Here is a 20,775-nt window from a genome sequence, read left to right on the forward strand (position 1 = left end):
TCAAGGGTGCTGCTCTTTGGAGAAACGGGAACAAACCGGCGGTAGTAACCCGCAAGCCCCAAGAAAGCCTGCACCTGTTTCTTGGTATTCGGACGGGGCCATTCTAAGATGTCTTTAACTTTGGAGCTCTGTGGCCGCACCTGTCCTTGTCCCACGAGGTAGCCTAAATATTTGGCCTCCTTTAATCCAAAAACACTTCCGGGGTTTATGCGGAGGCGGCTTTAGCCAGTGTTCGGAGGACAGCTGCGACCTGCAGTAGATGCTCCTCCCAGGTGCGGAATAGATGACAACGTCATCCAGGTAGGCGGCACTATAGGACTGGTGGGGCTTCAGCACTCTGTCTACCAGTCGTTGGAAGGTCGCCGGGCCCCGTGCAGCCCAAATGGGAGGACCTTGTACTGCCAGTGCCCGCTAGGGGTGCTAAAGGCCGTTTTCTCCTTTGCGGATGCCGTTAAAGGAATTTGCCAATACCCTTTTGTCATGTCAAGGGTAGTCAGATACGAGCCGCACCCAGCCGCTCAAGGAGGTCGTCAATGCGGGGCATGGGGTAGGCATCGAACTTGGAGATCTGATTCAGGCGTCTAAAGTCATTACAGACCCTCCAGGAGCCGTCTGGCTTGGAGACGAGGACAATAGGGCTGGACCAGGGACTATGGCTCTCTTCAATTATGTCCATGTCCAACATACGTTTCACCTCCAGTTCGACCTCTGCGCGTTTTGCCTCCGGAGTCTGGTAGGGCCTCTCCGGACGATTACCCGGGCTCCGTGACTAATCGTGCAATCAGCGGTCCGGCCGGGTGACTCGCTCACTACCTCGGGATGGCTCGGAGTGTTTGGGCTAACTCCTGCCGCTGCTTGGGGTCAGCTCTTCGCCGAGGTTAAGGGCAGTTGTGCTTGCGAAAGGGAGAGTGACCTATGGGAGCTGGGGCTCCTCTCTATCTCTCAGGGCTTTAACAGGTTGACATGATAGATCCTCTCACTTTCGATCGGCGATTGGGCTGTTTCACCAAATAGTCGGCGAGTCCTTTCTCTCCTTAACCTCGTAAGGCCCTTGCCAGTGGCGAGCAGCTTCGAGTGGGAGGTCGGGCGAGCACCATAACTTCGGTCCCCGGCGGAACTCCCTGAGGACGGAGTTGCGGTTGTAACACCGGCCTGCGCTGCTTGCGCACGAGTCACGTGCTCTTTTAGGAGGGGCCTGATCTTTGTGAGTCGGTCGGCGCAGTTGCTGCGCCACGCATCCAAAATGTTAGAGGAGGGAAGAGCCTCGGCCTCCCAGCCTTCTTTTAGGATGTCGAGGATTCCCGGGGTTGTCGCCCGTATAGTAATTCAAATGGGGAGAAGCCTGTAGAGGCCTGGGGTACCTCCCGGTAGGCAAAAGCACGGCGGGAGGAGCTGGTCCCAGTTCCTGCCGTCGCGCTGACTACCTTGCGGAGCATCTGCTTAAGCGTCTGATTAAACGTTCGACCAACCCGTCAGTTTGCGGGTGATAGACTGGCGCTTTCAGGTGCTTTATCTGCAGTAATTTGGCTACCTCCTTGAGCGTATCCGAAGTGAAGGCGTACCCTGGTCCGTGAGGACCTCCTTGGGTATGCCCACGCGTGAAAACAAATTAACCAGTTCCCGTGCGATGCTTTTAGTATTAGCGGGCGCGGGGAACCGCCTCTGGGTACCGGGTGGCATAGTCCACCATGACTAGGATATACTTGTGGCCACGGGTTGAGGGCTCCAGGGGTCCCACCAAATCGACCCCTATCCTTTCAAAGGGGATGTCCACGAGGGGAATAGGGACTAGAGGAGCACGGTCACCTCCTAGGAATCTGGCGGGTCTGGCACTCGGACAGGATTGACAGAACCGCCGGACCTCCTCATTGATCCCAGGCCAGTAAAAGCGGGCTTAATCCTCTCCAGTGTTTTTGGCCCGAGGTGGGCCTAGGAGGTGAGCATGTGCCAGCTCGCATATCTCCCGCCGGAAGGTACAGCTGAATTAGCAACAACTTCCGCACCTCGCCTCATGGGTAGCCACTCGGTACAACAGATCATTCTCAAGGACAAAGAAGGGTTCCCGTGGTGTGGATCCGTCCGCTGTTGAGCTGTTAGGCAGAACGACGCATTCGGGCAAAGCGCGGGGAGTCATCATTCCACTGCTCCCTCTTAAAGGAGGCGGCGTGGACGAAATTGATGGTCCAGGCGCGAGGGGTCTTGGGGCCTGGGCCGGGAAGAGTTCCTGGCTAGTCCCTTCTCCGGCGGAATCTTCGGGTCAAGGTCCGTAGCCACGGAAGGTCCCCGAGACACCAGCGCCCATAGGGCCTGCCCTTGTGCACGGCGTGGAGGCCGCGGGAGGGGTGCCTTTTCCCCTCATAACAAGATCCAACGAGGCCCCGGGAGCGGCGAATGGCTTACCGCTGATTCTTTTAGACCAGTCTTGTCCCAAAATCACTGGGAAGGGGGGGTCAGGTAACACAGCGACCGTCATTTGGATTGGTTCCCCTTCCAGGTGACATAGCAGTGGCGAGCGATATGACCTAGTCCCCCATGCACACAGGTGACCAACAAATGCTGTTTTAACCACTGTTGCGGTAAGACAAAGCGGCGAGCAACAATGGTAATGTTGCTGCGGAATCAAACAAAGCCACCACGGCGTGCCCATTTAGCAACACCACTCCCGTGATTCGACTCGCCAAGGGATGCGGCGGGTACAATACCTCTCCGGCGATGTCCAGCTGCAGTCCATAGGCTCCGGGCGATGTGATGGGGCAGTTTGGTAGCAGGTGACGGTCTCGCCACACTTGAAACAGCGCGGCGGACCCGCCTCTCTGGCTCTGGCTGGCGCTTCTGCAGCGCGTCGAGGGCTCGGGGTGGCCGCCCGTCCCTGCGGTTCCAGCGAGCAGGCTTTCTGACCCCCAAGTCGGAGGACCGCCAACTGGCGCTCCAGGGCGTCGAGGAGGCCCGACATGTTCTGATAGGCGTGTCCCCGGACCTGCTGGGCGAGGGAACTGGGCATCGCATTGACCAGGCCTTCACAGGCCACCCGCTCGACCACTTTCCGCCCGTCGGGTCCCTCTGGCCGTAGCCAGCGGCCCATCTTGCCCCAGAACTTCGAGCGCCTGGGCGGCGGGCTTTTCAGGGTCAAAGACCCAGTTCCGCCATTCGACGCCTGCTGGCCGGGCTAATGCCGTGCGGGCCAGTATTTGGGCTTGAGGAGGTCGTAATTAGCGGCCTCCTCCTCAGGAGGTCATAATAGGCCGCAGCGCTGGTCCTTCAGGTATGGCGCCAGGATGGGCGCCCACTGGACCGCTGCCACTTTCGTTCCGGGTGGCCGTCCTCTCAAACATGCCCAGGTAGGCATCGGCGTCCTCGAAGGGCCCATCGGACTAAAGGATGAGGCGGCTGCCTGGGCGGGTCTGGTCTCGCCCGTTGGGCTTCCACTAACCTGGCCTCGTGGCCTCCAGCTCCCGGTGGTGGCGGCTTGCGCAGCTGCAGCGCCTGGAGCTGGTCATTCATTCCTGCAGCACCGTGTTGAGGTCCTGTCCCTCCGTCATTCCGGGATCTCTCTATCCTGCCGACTCGCCACTTGTAAAGGACCGAGGAGACAGCAATAAGGGTTGGGGTTTCCGGCCCGTATATTGTACAGAAAAAAAACAGGTCAAAAATAAACAAAACAGTTCATAGCGCGCCGACTCCTGGCGTCGCCATTTTATTGGGGAGGAGCGGAAGTGGAGGGATGCTGGGAAGGACGCAAGGGAGGATGGGAAGGATGACGTCAGGGCAAGATGGCGGAGGAAGGGCGGAAGTATCGCACTGCGGTCAATCCAGGCCTATGGTGCAGGAAGGTCTTTCTTTCTATGAGGAAGCAGAGGGAGAAAGTTAATACCCGCCATTCCCTGGCGGCTAATGGTTTCCCAGGTGCTATCGAATCAATCCATGACCTCCTACTGTAGCGTGTGTGACAATATATATATATATATATATATATATATATATATATATATATGTTGGCCTTGTCGTGTTCTGCAGACTAATCCCTCACACCTCTCTGACATTTTTTTAAAATGAGCAAGATAATTTAGTCCACTTTTTCATTAGGAAGAAAAATCGAAACTCAAAAGGAGTTTTGGGAAAAAAAATAAATGAGAGAAACTGCTTTTAATTATATTTTCAAATCTGTACAATACCTAAATGTGAAGAATGAAGTCTTATTCCTATAACTTAATCTGCTTATTTAATATGTATGTATGCATTTTAATATTGGTATGAATTCATTTATAGGGCAGAAAGAAATTATACTGGTTTGCAAACAACTGATTCAATTTCTGCTCTATTGGATTATGCTATCATTGAAGCATCGGCATTATATTGAAGAAATTGTCATGTTTTTCTTATTCACAAGATGGAGTAGAGAGATGCACAAATAATCTGCCTTTGTTATAAACTGTTCATCTTTGGGAGTCTTGCTTTGTTCTTCCTTTATTTAGATTACTTTTCATAATTAAATAATATTGTAAATGATTAGTGTTTGAAAATGTTGACTATTGTGATTCTGCAGTATATTGAAAATGTATTATTACCTTTTCATCTGACTGAATTTAAAGATGAAATCATATTTTTGTAAACAAAAAACTCAATCTATTATACCTATGAAGAAGAACTGCTGAATAATCCTGCTTAAGTCCCGTTTTCTTGTCCATTATCTTGAATGTGTATAAATTGGGTTTTTTAAATCTTGGGAGTCATAAATTTGCCTTACTAAAAAGTTAGTGTAGATGGTTAACATGCTCTTCATCCTATAAATTATCCAATTTTCATACAAAACAAAATAACCTGTACACTCAGCAAAAAAAAACAAAACAAAAAACTATCCAGTGATGATTTTCATTCCTTTTTTTACTTTAAGAAATTTGCACACTGAACATGCTTCTCTCAGAGCTGAGATGTGGCTAATCAGGATAGCGGTATACAAGTTGTCTGTAGGATCTTATGTATACTGCAGGCAAATATATCTGTTTTAATTGAGGCTTCTTACTTCTCTTCTTTTAATTACATTAGTTTGAGTGCATAGAGAATTTGAAATTCAGTATAAATCAGCCAACAAGTGCTACTGTTAGCTGAAGGTAGTTGACAGTTGAACATAATAAATAAAAACTATCTTCCAGCCTTCAGTCTCACTGCAGTCATATTGCCATCGGCAAATACTAAGAACCAAGTATCAGTGGTTGTACTCAGCCTGAGAAAAATGGTATCAGTGCATCCCCAATTTAAAGTCATTTTGGCTAGCTGGTTTTTGCTTGGCAAACAATATGGCCAAAATAAGCTCCAATTCTGCACAACCCTGTGCTAAATAATGCAGATTTAGAAATTAGATTCATAGACTTATGATGCATGACCTTGATTAAAAAGTTATTTGCAAAATATTTTGGAATTTACATTACCAATAATGCAGGCATTCTGTTACCTTATATGCACAATTAATTTATGTCTTAATTGTTTTCCATCCATCCATTTTCCAACCCGCTGAATCCAAACACAGGGGTCTGCTGGAGGCAATCCCAGCCAACACAGGAACCAATCCCAGGCAGGGTGCCAACCCACCAAAGGACACACACAAACACACCCACACACCAAGGCCAATTTAGAATCACCATTCCAGCTAACCTGCATGTCTTTGGACTGTGGGAGGAAACCGGAGCGCCTAAAGGAAACCCACACAGACACGGGGAGAACATTCAAACTCCACGCAGGGAGGACCCGGGAAGTGAACCCGGGTCTCCTAACTGCGAGGCAGCAGTGCTACTACTGCGCCACTGTGCTGCCCTTGTTTTCTTTTCTTTTCTTTTATTTAAATATAATGAATATTGTTATAAACTTTCTGAGGAATGTCATGTAATTTTAGACTGGCTGGAGGCAAACATGAGATCTAGATTGCTAGATTGCTCACTGTTGCAAGCTACAAATTGCTGCATTGCTTATAAACAGATATTACCCCAAATTCTTTTGAGCATTCCTCATAGCTATTAAACATATGTCTGTAGAGCAGGTGAGTACGTTTTTTAAGCTGCTTACATTTGGTCTGTATATGGTATCACTGATTTAGACAAGTGTTGGCAACAAGCGTCTCAGTGCATTGTTTGAGTGCTTTAAGGATTTTAGTGCTTAGATGCAGATAATCTTGTGTGGGCCAGCTTCATTTCAGAGTACACACCTGTTTTTCTTTCCCCCAATGTTTAAATAATGGCTTCTTTGAAAAAAATAAATGAAACATTATATTTATTATTAATAATGTATAGTACAGGTATTGGCTATATAACTGCTGCAACTGAATTTTTAAATTTAAAGGGGGCTTCGCCCCCTGCTCGCTTCGCTCGCCAACCCCCATGTTTGGTTTTCCAGATACACACTTGTACGATTTTTTTTTTTCTTTGATTTGTTGCTATTTCATTAGTTTCACTTTTATTTCAGAACTTCTGTAAAAACAATATTTGGAATCTTTCGTGTCCCAATATGCTGAATGTTTTTAATGAGGTCTGTGAGACTTTAATGACTTTGTACCATAATTCAGGACAGGTTTCTCTGTTTGGAATTTCAGCACAGACAAAATGATCCACATCATCAGCAGTTAATTTTTTTTGCAAAATAACCAGTAAATGCATGTGAGTTAAACCCGGTTGTTGAAATTCTCTGACTTAAACTAATTTCCTTTTGTTTGCGTCAATGCGATCTGTACTATCTTTTATTTGATACTGTAGAGACTGACGTAATAAAGTGTCACAAAAGTTCTACTTTAACAATCGCTGGCTGTGTAACCCCAAACACAACTTTCTAGCACCCTCGCCAACCCCTTCTCCCACGGGTCTCGCCTCCTCTTTACCGTATCAATCAGCACCCAGCTATCAGTCTTCAATGCTGTACTCTGCCCTCCCTCGATCGGACCTAACAGTCACTTAAAACAAAAAAGGCTCCAGCTTGGCTGGGACGCTACAATACTTTTGAATTTTACTGCTTTCATATTCTGTACCTTTCTCTGCATGTGTATCATGCCTTGGGTCTCTTTTCTCCATGCTGCACTTTTTTCTTTGCTGAGAGCACAGGCTCTGTGTGTGCCACGTGACTCTACATGACCGAATGTTTTGCTGGCTGTCCGTGCTCTTATTTGATAAGAAGGCCGTGTCTTGCAAGAATCTTATGTTCCACGTCCCCGTGAGACGGCGCTGGGACAATCTCTTGACACCAAGTGTTATGTTAATGGTCCCTGCAAGACACTCCATGGCCAGTCTTTTTTGTCTCGCGGGTCTCTTAAAATGTCTTCGGAGAACTTACGAGAAGATCACGTATCGTCGCCTTGCTTTTCCATTCCAGGATTTTTTTTATATAGAGAGAGATTAGTTGGGAGTAAGTATGACAGACAGGTAGTAGGTTTCTTTGAAAGGTGTTATAATCTTGCACTCATCTAATACAGAACTGTGGCCTCCAGAATAATTCAGAAAAAATTTCCACAAATATTATTTTTATTGTACATCATGTCAACAATGGAGGAATATTTAATTAAGCAAATAAATAATTATGCAAATAAATAAATGTATTGTGGAGAGTCACAACATATGAATCAAAACCTATCATGAACTATGTTTTTGTTGATTATTTCTTTATGTAATTATTTATTTTTTCATTTATTTATTTCAACAATACTGCATACAACATGAATAAAACTGTCATTTTAACCTGTCAAAGCTGAGAAGGTGGGTTCTAGCGAGTTCTGGTTTTTGATTGGTGAATTGTCAGTTGAGGAGACATGTGAAGTTGTAACTTTGCACATGGCTATGAGTCACAGGATTCCTAAGGCAAGCAAAGTGCATGCTCAGAGTTGTAACGATGTACGTGTTTAACAGATAGGAGTGCAAGAAAAAGTTGGGCAGTTACTGCACGAAGAAGCTACTTTGATTACCCTGAATTCATCATCTTATCAGGAGTCTGAATTTGAAGAATACCTCAGTTTAATAGATTCACTAGTATCATTCCAGTGCCTCCGCCTTGACGGTTTTTCTTTATTTAAAGCAAAATGAAACACAGCTTTCTCCATGTACATCCATCCATTATCCAACCCACCATATCCTAACTACAGGGTCATGGGGGTCTGCTGGAGCCAATCCCAGCCAACACAGGGCACAAGGCAGGAAACAAATCCTGGGCAGGGTGCCAGCCCACCGCAGGGCACACACACACACACCAACCACACTAGAGACAATTTAGGATCGCCAATGCATTTAGGATCATTGGACTGTGGGTGGAAACCGGAGCACCCGGAGGAAACCCACGCAGACACGGGGAGTAAATGCAAACTCCACGCAGGGAGGACCTGGGAAGTGACGCGGGTCTCCTAACTGTGAGGCAGCAGCGCTACCCACTGAGCCAATGGCTCATCTACATCAGCTTAAACCCACATGGTTTATGATACACAAGTTATGATGTTACTGAAAAGTGGCCCGTTTCCAAGAAAACCAAGACTTTTAAAACTCCTCTATTAAAGTGATGTTCAGCACTGACTTTATAGTAGTCGGGATCCTCGAATGTCTAACACAACTGCCATATCAGAGATCAGACAGATGAGTCTGAAGGTATAGTTGACATCATTGAGGCACACCCTGATTATGAATGGTTATACATTGTCCTATTGGGAAGTGGTAGCTGTCAGACTTGTTATGAAAGGTAATATTCTAAGTAAAGGGAACTCCTTGACATAATGGTGACATAACTCCTTGTTTAATGGTGAAGCTGTCCCTAATAAATAACAGCAGCAGCAACAAGCGAATGTAAATAATGTCAGTTCTAACCATGACACCTGTTGGTCTGCCGGTGTGCTGTTTTCTGCATATTCTTTATTCATGAATCTGGAGATTGTCATACATTTATTGTTCTGCTCCTTTAGTGTTTAGTAGTACCCCTCATAACTGGTGATCACCCAGTACCTGAACAGCACATTTAAGGCTGCTCAAGTCCAGCACCACTCCAGGCATAATCCATGCACCATCTTTTTGTTAATAATGGACAACATTAATGCAAGTAATGTGTAAACGTTCAACTCACAGCACTGATTCTTGAGGGCCACATAAATCTTTCACAACTGATATAATAGAAATTGTGCCATGATAATCACCAGCAGTATCCCACCTTTGCATATGTTTAGCTAGCATGGGCCATGACACATTACATGGGTCATCTTGCCACATGAAAACCATGAATTAAGCCACTTTCAAGTTTACCTACATTTTCATACTACTTATAAACACTCTAATGGCAGTGCAGGGAAGAGCAAAGTAACAAAGGACAGATCAAAAAAAAATAACAGCATGTACTGAACTCCAGCTAGACCTTGTTACACCAGCTTTCTGGTTGTGAATTCTCACCTTTCCCACCACCGGACCATCACAAACCCAGTCTCTTATGACTTATCTCTCTCTCTTTCTGTTTTATCTTGGTCTTTATACTTTTAGACAAGTGAAGCTTTGCCCAATTACCTCTCAATTCTGGGTATAGTAGTATATCTTAATAGGATTTGTGGTTTTTTTGTAGGGCTTCAAAGTCACTTTTTTAAGAAAAACAGCAGCAGCTTAGCTCATTCTCGGTATGGAATCATATATTTCTAGAGGTTTAATGTATAAGACTAACTTTTTAATCACTCCCTTTATCTTCTCTAATGGCAGGATTTTCTCACCTGTTCTCATCTTTTCTCATTTCATGCGCATTGTCTTTTTTCTCTCCTTCCCCCTATTTATATTTCCTGCTCTTTCCTTTTCAGTTACATACCTGATGAAGGATATACAGCTGAAATGTAATGTCTATAACCTTCTTTTCTTTACAGCACAGAAAAAACCTTTTTCTCATGTTCATATAATGCCTCGAAACCTTATGTACTCTTACTTATTAGTTCAGGGAAGCATTTTAAAACTCGGAACCTCTAATGCAGTGATTCTTAATCTTTCTTGAGTCACAGACCACTTTAAAAGATAAATGCAAAGACTTTGGAATGTTAAATTTAAGAATCTGATGAAAGCAATAGACCCCATTCCCCAGAAATATTCACATAAACACAAATTTGCATGCAATGAATATAATGTATTTTATTTATCGAGATTTGATTGTCTCATACATATACTGTATAACATACACAAAGTATTATTAAACTTTAAAGTAAACAATGTAAAAAACACTCCTTTTTTTATGCAAAAGGTAATGGCCACCCATTATAATTATGAAATAAAATCCTCTTGTGCAAATTAAAACAGATCTACTACATTTTCTACTACCTTTACTATATACTACTATTACATCTACTCTAAATCCACAGTGAATATAAATGTTAATTTTTATCTGACCCTCATGGACCCCCTGAAACCCATCTACGGACCTTAGGTTAAGAAACCATGCTGTGATACATTGTGGCATTTTTCAGCCAACGAGGTAGCAGTACCCGTTCAAAAAAGGTTTCCGGCCTGCTACTTTTTTTACTTTTGCTTACTTTTACTTTTTTTTTTATTCTTTTTTTCTCTGAATTCACTGTCGTAATCGTCTTTATTTATTTATTTGGTTTGCACAATGCTATATACTGTATACCCTGCCGTTTTTTCTTATATTCTGTAAGTGCCTTGAGCATGGGAAGGCTATATAAATAAAAAGTATTATTACTTTGCTTGTGTAGAGCAGTTGGAGCCCTCCTACCTCAAACAGAATCATTCATCTTTTACCTTCTAATTCAAAGTACAATACAATACAATGCAGTTTATTTTTGTATAGCCCAAAATTACACAAGAAGTGCCACAATGGGCTTTAACAGGCCCTGCCCCTCAACAGCCCCCTAGCCTTGACTCTCTAAGAAGACAAGGAAAAACTCCCAAAAAAACCCATGTAGGGAAAAAATGGAAGAAACCTTGAGAAAGGCAGTTCAAAGAGAGACCCCTTTCCAGGTAGGTTGGGCGTGCAGTGGGTGTCAAAAGAAGGGGTCAATGCAATACAATACACAGAACAGATCCTCAATACAGTAAACAAATACAAATTTTAGAAGTACGTAACAGAATTTAACAGTAGATGACATCTCATAATATGATTAGAATTTGTTTAGAGTTCTGGAGACCTCAGCCATCAAGCTGCCTCCCCCATTTGGTCATTCCACGGCTGAAAGTAATTGCCCTAAATTCTTGCTAGTCCTCTACAGCCTCATCTTTCTGGTGCCTTTGGAAGTCTTAATTTCAGTACGTGATTTGCCTACAAGGCTATTGCAAAAGGTCACTGAAATTGTTAAATGTGATATTGAAATAGTATATTGTTAAATAGGCTAGTCCCCACCTATTTTAAAACTGCTGTGATAAATCCAGAATAATTTTTACATCCATTACAGGTTTGATTGACTTTCCCCCAATCTCTACATGTCCCTTTTTGGCCCAGAATTTATACAAAGTTGTTGATCAGATTAATAAATTTAAACAATTTGTGTGATAAGTTCCTATCTGGTTATTGTGGTGAGCATGTTGTCCTTGTGTACCTTGAAAGGCGCCTATAAATAAAATAAATTATTATTGTATGGAAGCAACATTAGTAACAGTAACAAATTATATTTGTGTATCCATCCATCCATCCATTATCCAACCCGCTATATCCTAGCAACAGGGTCATGGGGGTCTGCTGGAGCCAATCCCACCAACACAGGAGGGCACAAGGCAGGAAACAAACCCCGGGCAGGGGCAGGGCACCAGCCCACCGCAGTATTTGTATAAAGACAGATGGAAATGAATCCCATGTTCTTTTTTTTCCCTCCTGGATCTTAGCTCAACTTTTTATATTTTTGACGATGTGACCATCGTAAAGAATGGGTAGGTATCTCTGGTAGAGAACTATTATCGTTTAGGTTGTACCTTCAAGAAAGGTATTCCATTTCTGTTGTCAGTAGTTGTTCTTCTGTAGACACAGTTAGTTATGGTGTGCCTCAAATTACATTTATGGGGCCTCTTTTGTGTTCTACCTATTCAGTATCTTATTCAGTAACTTACAGTTACTTGAAAAATGTTATCTCTGACATTAGATTGCAGATGGCAAGCAATTGTTTAAAACTTAATGATGAATTTGAAATGCTTATGGTTGGCCTAAAATGACCGGTATATCACATTATAAGCATGTTGGAATGCAGTCAGTCTCTCAAGTAACTGAAACAGCATTTTGTCATTTAGAAAATATAGCTAGGGTGAGGTCTTCATTTTAATTTATAGATATAGAATGGCTGGTGCATGCCTTTTTTTTTACAGAATATCTTCCAAGGATTATAAATGGTGATTTTTGACATAATTAGACAGGAGAGCATATCACTTCCCTTCTTAAGAAAGTGTATGTGCTTCCTGTGAATTCTAGAACTAATTTTAAAGTTCTTTTATTCATTTAAATTCTAGAACTAATTTTAAAGTTCTTTTATTCATTTACAAGGACCTGTGTAGTTTATCCCCTTAAATATAATAGAGGCTGTCTATTTGTGTGTCAACCCAAAGATCTCTGTTTTAGCCATACTTCATTTTTATTCCTCTCTTCAAGTTAATGTTAAATACAGTGATCCCTCGCTATATCGAGCTTCGCCTTTCGCGGATTCACTCTATCGCGGATTTTAAATGTAAGCATATCTAAATATATATCACGGATTTTTCGCTGGTTCGCGGATTTCTGTGGACAATGGGTCTTTTAATTTATGGTACATGCTTCCTCAGTTGCTTTGCCCAGTTGATTTTATACAAGGGACGCTATTGGTAGATGGCTGAGAAGCTACCCAATCAGAGCACGTATTACATATTAAATAAAACTCCTCAATGATATACGATATGCTTCGCATACTTGAAAGCCCAAACAGCACATATTGATTTTTGATTGTTTGCTTTTTCTCTCTCTCTCTCTGACATTCTCTGCTCCTGACGGAGGGGGTGTGAGCAGAGGGGCTGTTCGGACACTGGCCTAGAGGATACAGACGCTCCTCTAAAAAATGCTGAAAGACTACCTTCACATTGCTGTCTTCCTTGTAGCTGCTTTGTCCGGCGGTGCCTCGCATACTTAAAAGCCCAAACAGCCCTATTGATTTTTGGTTGTTTGCTTTTCTTGCTCACGCTCTCTCTGTCTCTCTGACATTCTCTGCTCCTGACGCGCACTCCTTTGAAGAGGAAGATATGTTTGCATTCTTTTAATTGAGATGGAGCTGTCATCTCTGTCTTGTCATGGAGTTTACACAGTTTAAACTTTTGACTAAAGGGTGTTATTTCATGTCTAGAGGGCTCTAATAATGTTAAAAAACGTATTTAGAAGGTCGTAAACAGGTTTTCTATGCTCTAACTGCGAAAATATTCGATTTATAAATAAAGGTTCCTACTTCTTGGATATTCATTTATCGCGGCCTGCAGCGAACTTAGAAAGAGCGTCAGTACACCCTGAAAGGGCAGATGTATTATCCTTCTGCTCTAAGCCCTACAGCTGCCTCCTATGCACACGTGTGTGACACTACTTCTTCAAAATAAATTTGTTAACCAGACTTTGTTGAGAACAGGACTTATTAAACAGTAATGTAGCCCTCTTTTGAATCCTTTAAGAAGGTTTTGTTGTGTCATGTTCAACAGCTGCATGGCTGTCTGATTCTATGTGCTTTATTCGGTTGCACAACAGGTGTGGAGCAACTGCTCAGAACTGTATGTGGATGTGATACTAAGAGAATAAAACAGGATTTGTAGTAATTGTGGCAGTGCATTAACTCATTCATTTCAGTTATGCTGTCCGTAGGGATAACTTAGGGATTGCAATTATCCAAATCTTTTAATAAAGTATAAGAACTCTGAAAACAATATTCTTATGATGATATTTCTTTTACTTAATTTGTTTAAAGCCAGTGGAATGTTTTTTATTGCAAATACTTTATGAGGAATGCATAGTATGGATTAGCTTAAGCGATCAGAAAGCAAACCTAGATTTGTTGTTTAATAGCGTCTTTCATAATTTTGTATAAAAAATCATTTTTACAGGTGCCTTCATTCCTGGAGTTCCAGTTCAGCCAGTCGTACTCCGTTATCCGAACTCAGTTGTAAGTATCCATAAATGAAGATGACAAGTTTTAAACTCTGAAGAAGAAACCTGACTGTATTGAATACATTTTTCATATTTCTGATAGTGTTATCTTTAGTCTCAATGTTACTTGGGCTCTTTGTATTTATTTGATGTATAATCTATGTTATGTGGAATGTTATGAAGCCATTAACAGAGTACTTTAAAGATGCAGCTTGTAATTGCATTTTACTTTTTAGAGGTATAGCCAGGTTATACGATAATTGCTAATTATTTTTGACATGTTATCCATCCCTCCATTAGCGTGCCTGCTTATTACACTTCAGGAACATTGGAACAAGTGCCTGCCCTGGTGGCATCAGGTGTATGGCAGGAACCAAACCTGGATAGGGCACTAGTTAATATAACATCTTGTTAAGAGGTTAACAGTGATGAATGATCAACCTATTGGATAGGATAGGGATAAGACTGGCAAGCTTTGTTGGGCTGACTGGCTTGTTCTCATCTAGATTGCTCTAGTGTTCTAATTTTGCACATTCAAGACATTTTTAAGGAAAAGTCCTTACATCGATTATTTTTCACTATGCTGTAATTGAAAATTACCTATGTTTCCACCAGTCACTTTATTGATATTTTAATGCGCATGAAGAATAAAAAAGCTAAAGATGAAGTTTCCAAAAAATATTTTTTCAAAAAACCAGAAGATTTCTCACTTAAAAACTCTATGTTGTCAACAGTAGCTGATTCTATTTTAGCAGTCTTGAATCCAAAATGTTGCCATAAGCCATCAAAATAACAAACAAAATATATTAAATAGATAGTAACATAGGCTTTCCACATGACCACAAATAAAATGAGTACAAAAGATAACATTGTAACACCGTGTGAATCTGTGGTTTCAAATGTTGGCCCTTATCTAAGTTTATTTCAAGTTTGTCTTGTATATACTTCTTCCTTCGGCTGCTCCTGTTAGGGGTTGCCACAGCGGATCATTTTGTTACATATCTTCCTGTCTTCTACATCTTGCTTTGTCACTCCCGTCACCTGCATGTCCTCTCTCACCACATCCATAAACCTACTCTTAGGCCTTCTTCTTCCTCCTTTCCTCTTGCCTGGCAGCTCTACTTTTAACATCCTTTTCCTAATAAACTCAGCATCTTTTCTCTGCACATGTCCAAACCAACACAATCTCGTCTCTCTGACTTTGTCTCCCAACCGTCCAACATGAGCTGACCCTCTAATGTACTCATTTCTAATCCTGTCCATCCTCGTCACACCCAATGCAAATCTTAGCATCTTTAACTCTGCCACCTCCAGCTCTGTCTCCTGCTTTCTGGTCAGTGCCACCGTCTCCAACCCATATAACAAAACTGGTCTCGCTACCATCCTGTAGATCTTCCCTTTCACTATTGCTGATAACTGTCTGTCACAAATCACTCCTGACACTCTTCTCTACCTATTCCACCTTGCCTGCACTCTCTTTTTCACCCCTTTTCCACAATGGCAGTTACTTTGTACTGTTGATCCCAAGCATTTAAACTCATCCACCTTCGCCAGCTCTACTCATTCACACACATGTATTCTGTCTTGTTCCAAATGACCTTCAATCCTCTCCTCTCTAGAGCATATCTCCACCTCTCCAGGGTCTCCTCAACCTGCTCTCTACTCTCGCTACAGATCACAATGTCATCCACAAACATCATAGTCCAAGGGGACTTATGTCTAATCTCATCTGTCAACCTGTCCATCACCACTGCAAATAAGAAAGGGCTCAGAGCCAATCCCTGATGTAATCCCACCTCCATGTTGAATCCATCCGTCACTCCTACCGTAGACCTCGCCACTGTCACACTTGCCTTGTACATATCCTGTAAAACTCTTACATACTTCTCTGTCACTCCCGACTTCCTCATACAATACCACAACTCCTCTCAATGCACCCCTGTCATATGCTTCCTCCAGGCACAAGGACGCAATGCAACTCATTCTGGACTTCTCTATACTTCTCCATCAACACCCTCAGAGCAAACATTGCATCTGTTGTGCTCTTTCTTGGTATGAAACCATACTGCTGCTCAATAATCATCACCTCCCTTCTTAACCTAGCTTCCACTACTCTTTCCTATAACTTAATTCTGTGGCTCATCAATATTATCCCCTTTGTAGTTACTACAGCTCTGCACATCCCCCTTTTCTAAAAAATCGGTACTAGTACACTTCTCCACTCCTTAGGCATCCTCTCACTTTCCAAGATTTCATTAAACAATCTGGTTAAAAACTCTACTGACATCTCTCGTAAACACCTCCATGTTTCCACAGGTATGTCATGTGGACCAACAGCCTTTTCGTTTTTCTACTCTTCATAGCTGTCCTCACTTTCTCCTTTCTAATCATTGCACTTCCTGATTCACTATATCCACATCATCCAACTTTCTCTCTCTCTCTCTCATTTTCTTCAATCATCAGCCTCTCGAAGTATTCTTTTCATCTGCTCAACACACTCCCCTCGCTTGTGAATATGTTTCCATCTTTATCCTTTATCACCCTAACCTGCTGTACATCTTTCCCAGTTTGGTCCCTCTGTCTAGCCAATCGGTACAGGTCCTCTTCTCCCTCCATAGTGTCCAACCTCTCATACAACTCATCATACGCCATTTCTTTAACCTTCACCACCTCTCTCTTCTTCTTGCGCCTTATCTCCTTGTACTCTTGTCTACTTTCTGCATCTCTCTGACTATCCCTTTTCCTCTGTATACTCTCCTGTACTTCACCATTCCACCACCAGGTTTCCTTTACCTCCTTCCTCTGTCCAGATGTCACACCAAGCACCCTTCTTGCTGTCACCCTTACTACTTCTGTTGTAGTTGCCTAGTTCTCTGGTAACTCTTCATTGCCGCCCAGTGCCTGTCTTACCTCCTCCCTAAACTCAACCTTGCAGGCTTTCTTTTTCAACTTCCACCATTTGATCTTTGGCTCTGCCCTCACTCTCCTTCTCTTCTTGATCTCCAACGTCATTCTGCAGATCACAATCCTATGCTTTCTAACTACACTTTTCCCTGCCACCGCTTTGTAGTCTTTATACAGGTATATAATCTATATATTTAATATATAATTCCTTCACTCTTGTACATCACCCTATGTTCCCCCCTCTTCTTAAAATATGTATTCACTACAGCCATGCCAATCCTTTTTGCAAAATACACTATCATCTGACCTTCTTCATTCCTCTCCTTGACATACCATAACCTCCCCATAACCTCCTCATCTTCTCTGTTCCCTTCACCAACATGTCCATTGAAGTCCGCTTCAGTCACCACTTTCTGTCCATCTGTACACTGTCCATCACTTCATCCAACTCACTCCAGAATTATTCTTTCTCATCCATAACACACTAAATTGCGGGGCATATGCACTAACAACGTTCATCACCTCCAATTTCCAGCTTCATAATCATTACTGACACTCTTTTCACCTCCAAAACACTGTTGACATACCGTTCCTTCAGATTAACCCCTACCCCATTTCTCATCCCATCCACACCATGATAGAACAATTTGAATCCACCTCCGATCCACCTGGCCTTACTCCCCTTCCATTTTGTCTCTTGCATGCACAATATATCAACCTTCCTTCTGTCCATGATATCGGCTAACTTTCTCCCTTTACCAGTCATACTGCCAACATTCAAAGTTCCTACCCTCAGTTCCACTCTTTTTACCTTCCTTCTGTCCTCTTCTGATGATGTTTTAGGTCATATTTATGCAGAAATATAGAAAATGCTAATGGGTTCACAAACTTTCAAGCACAACTGTATATATATATATATATATATATATATATATATATATATATATATATATATATATATATATATATATATATATATATATAGCAGGCATGTGCAACCTTGACAGGACTATGGGCCGGATTAGAAAGTAGAAAGATTACGCGGGCCGGAGTACTTCAGGATATATATGTATTTCTGAAAATCGAAAATGCAAGAAGGCCAAAAAAAAAACAACAAATATTTATTAATATATTATTTAATAAAAACTGTTTATTAATGCGACGATTGAGATTGCATGGTGGACACAAGCTTATCAATATTAGGAGATATTGTGGATGTTGAAACTCGCAACGTGTTTTCTAGGTGTTCATCAGTAATTCGCGTCCTGGTTTTGGATGTTACGAAGTTCATCCTTGAAAAATGTTGCTCTCATTTATAGGTGCTGCCAAATAGAGTCATTCTTTTCTGAGCAAAAGCTATCAGCTTTGGAAACTTGTCATGTTGGAAATAGTTTTTATAAAAGTCAAGTAATTCAATATCATTGAATTTTGATTTCAGGACAAGGTTCTCTTGTAGTTAAATTAATTCCATTTGCAATGAAAGTGGAGCTAGTTCGACATCAACATCAAACGGAAAAGAGAAAATTTGCAAGTTTGCTTCTTGATTTTTAAAATCATGGAACCTAGTGTTGAATTCTCCACAATCAAAATCTTTGTGGTTCGAAAGTGTGGGAAAATGATAAGTATTGCCTTCCTTTAATTGGCTTTCCCCAGAGTCGAAGCTTATTTTGAAATGATTTTACGTGTCCATAAAGCTCATGAATCATTTGTCCCTGAGTTTGTAATTTAGCATTAAGTTCATTTAGATGTGTTGTTAGGTCGACAAGAAATGCAAGATCACACAGCCAGGGTTTGTTTTCTAGCTCAGGAATAGGTTTTCCTTTCACGCCCATGAAAAGAGATAGCTCATTTCTCAAATCATAAAAACGTTTCAACATTTTTCCCTTGCTAAGCCAACGCACTTCACAATAAAATGTAAGATCTTCATGGTCAGAAAGAACGTCAGCCAGAAATTCTTGAAATTGGCGGTGATTTAGCGCCCTGGATTTAATGAAGTTTATACATGCAGTTATTGTGCCCATCACATGTGCAAATTTAACTGATTTTGCACATAAGTTTTGCTGGTGTATAATGCAATGCAATACCGACAAATCTTCGGTATTGATTTTGCTACTTGACAATTCGGTTTTTATTTGGGCAACAGCTCCAATATTTGGTCCAATCATCGATGGAGCTCCATCGGTGGATATTCCGCATAACTTTTCTCACTAAAAACAGTTTTTACTTCCTGGAAATTGTCTTCACCCCTTGTTGTATTCTTCATTGGTTGGAGAGCAAGCAATTCTTCCGTACAATTGAAGCTAGCGTCAACTCCGCGAATAAATATAGCCAATTGAGCAGTATCGTTGGAATCTGTACTCTCATCAAGAGCAATGGAAAATTCTTCAAATTTTGATGCAATATTTTTAATGCTTAATTTTATGTCACTGGCCATTTCGTCGATTCGGGTTATTGTCCAATCTTTTCCATTTCATGGCTTTTCTCTGGACACAGAACTTTCGTGACTGCAGTAAGGCATTCCTTGACAAACTCGCCTTCAGAATATGGTTTTGAGTGCTTCGCAATTTTTCCGCTAACAATAAAACTTGCACGAACAATATTGTCAGCTACATCAGTATTTTTGCGTCATAACATTTGCTGTGCCGATACACATTTTTTCAAATTTTGTATCTTGTCTGTTCTTAGTTTACCTTTGTAACTGTTGTAATTAGCGTGTTTTGTATTGTAGTGTCTTTTTAAATTGTATTTCTTTAAAACTGAAATAGTTTCCAAGCATATCAAAGAGGTTTTTCTTTCTGCATTATAAAAAAATAATCATCAGTCCATTTCTCTTGAAATGTACGACTCTCTGCGTCCACTTTTCTCTTCTTTGTTGAAGCCATCTTAATTAGGGTTTGATCAAAAATTCACAAGTACAGTATTTGAAAGTATTGAAATGTAGGCCGATATAGCGTGAAACTCGAAACAACATGCAGATAGGTACAGCACTAGCAAAAACCATGAAAAGACTGCGCTATGCTACGCACGACAGCAGAGCAGAGAGATGCAGCAGAGTCAACGACTACGTGACTACGAGCTCTTGCACACTTTAAACATGCGACAGTTCCGGGCGTGCCGTAAAAGTGGGGGAAGCACAATATAAAGTACTTCAGAAAGCACTGGTTGCATCATACTATCAAAAATAATCCAACAATACCACAAGAACAAACAGGTATCACCAAGAGGGTTAACGGGCCAGATTCAATGATATTTGGAAAAGTCGTCGCGGGCCGTATAAAATCAGTATGCGGGCCGGATTCGGCCCACGGGCCGTAGGTTGCACATGCCTGATATATAGTGACCCTTGGGTCACAGATTTGCACAGAAACACAAGAAGGTCGTAGAGACAGGAAGAATTGTATTCATTCTGTCATTTCAAGGGTTTTCCCAGGGGCGTCTGTATCCTCTGAGGGTGCGATCAGCCCTTCAGCTTACAATCTATATTTATTGTAAACCAAGATAGACTAGGCAGTGAGGACACAAACACACAGCAAGAGTAGTTGCAGAAAAAGTGCTTTGTGCTTTTATTTTCAATAAACAAGTGTTCCAAACAAAATAAAGTACAGGGCAGCCTTTGTAATAAACAAATAATCCTCAAAAATAACAGTGTGTTTTGTGGAGGTTAAAATCAACAAGAAATAATCAATAAATAGGTTAAAATCCATAAGTTAAAACACTTTTAATTCACACAAAAAAAAAATCACAAGCCACTATGGCAGTCAGCCTTCTTACCTGTCCCCATTGACATCCTGTGAGCCGTGC

At 42.0% G+C, this 20,775-nt stretch overlaps 1 protein-coding gene across 1 annotated transcript in view; it reads left to right on the top strand.

Annotated features, from left to right (window-relative positions):
• The window catches only part of lpcat2 (lysophosphatidylcholine acyltransferase 2), a 68,451-nt gene that overhangs the window by 34,837 nt on the left and 12,839 nt on the right, over positions 1-20,775 (top strand). Inside the window, 1 exon segment of the mRNA XM_039762926.1 lies at positions 14,028-14,086. Within this exon segment, the coding sequence (XP_039618860.1) occupies positions 14,028-14,086 (59 nt within the window).

Source organism: Polypterus senegalus, chromosome 9, assembly GCF_016835505.1.
Source record: "Polypterus senegalus isolate Bchr_013 chromosome 9, ASM1683550v1, whole genome shotgun sequence".
Taxonomy (NCBI): domain Eukaryota; kingdom Metazoa; phylum Chordata; class Cladistia; order Polypteriformes; family Polypteridae; genus Polypterus; species Polypterus senegalus.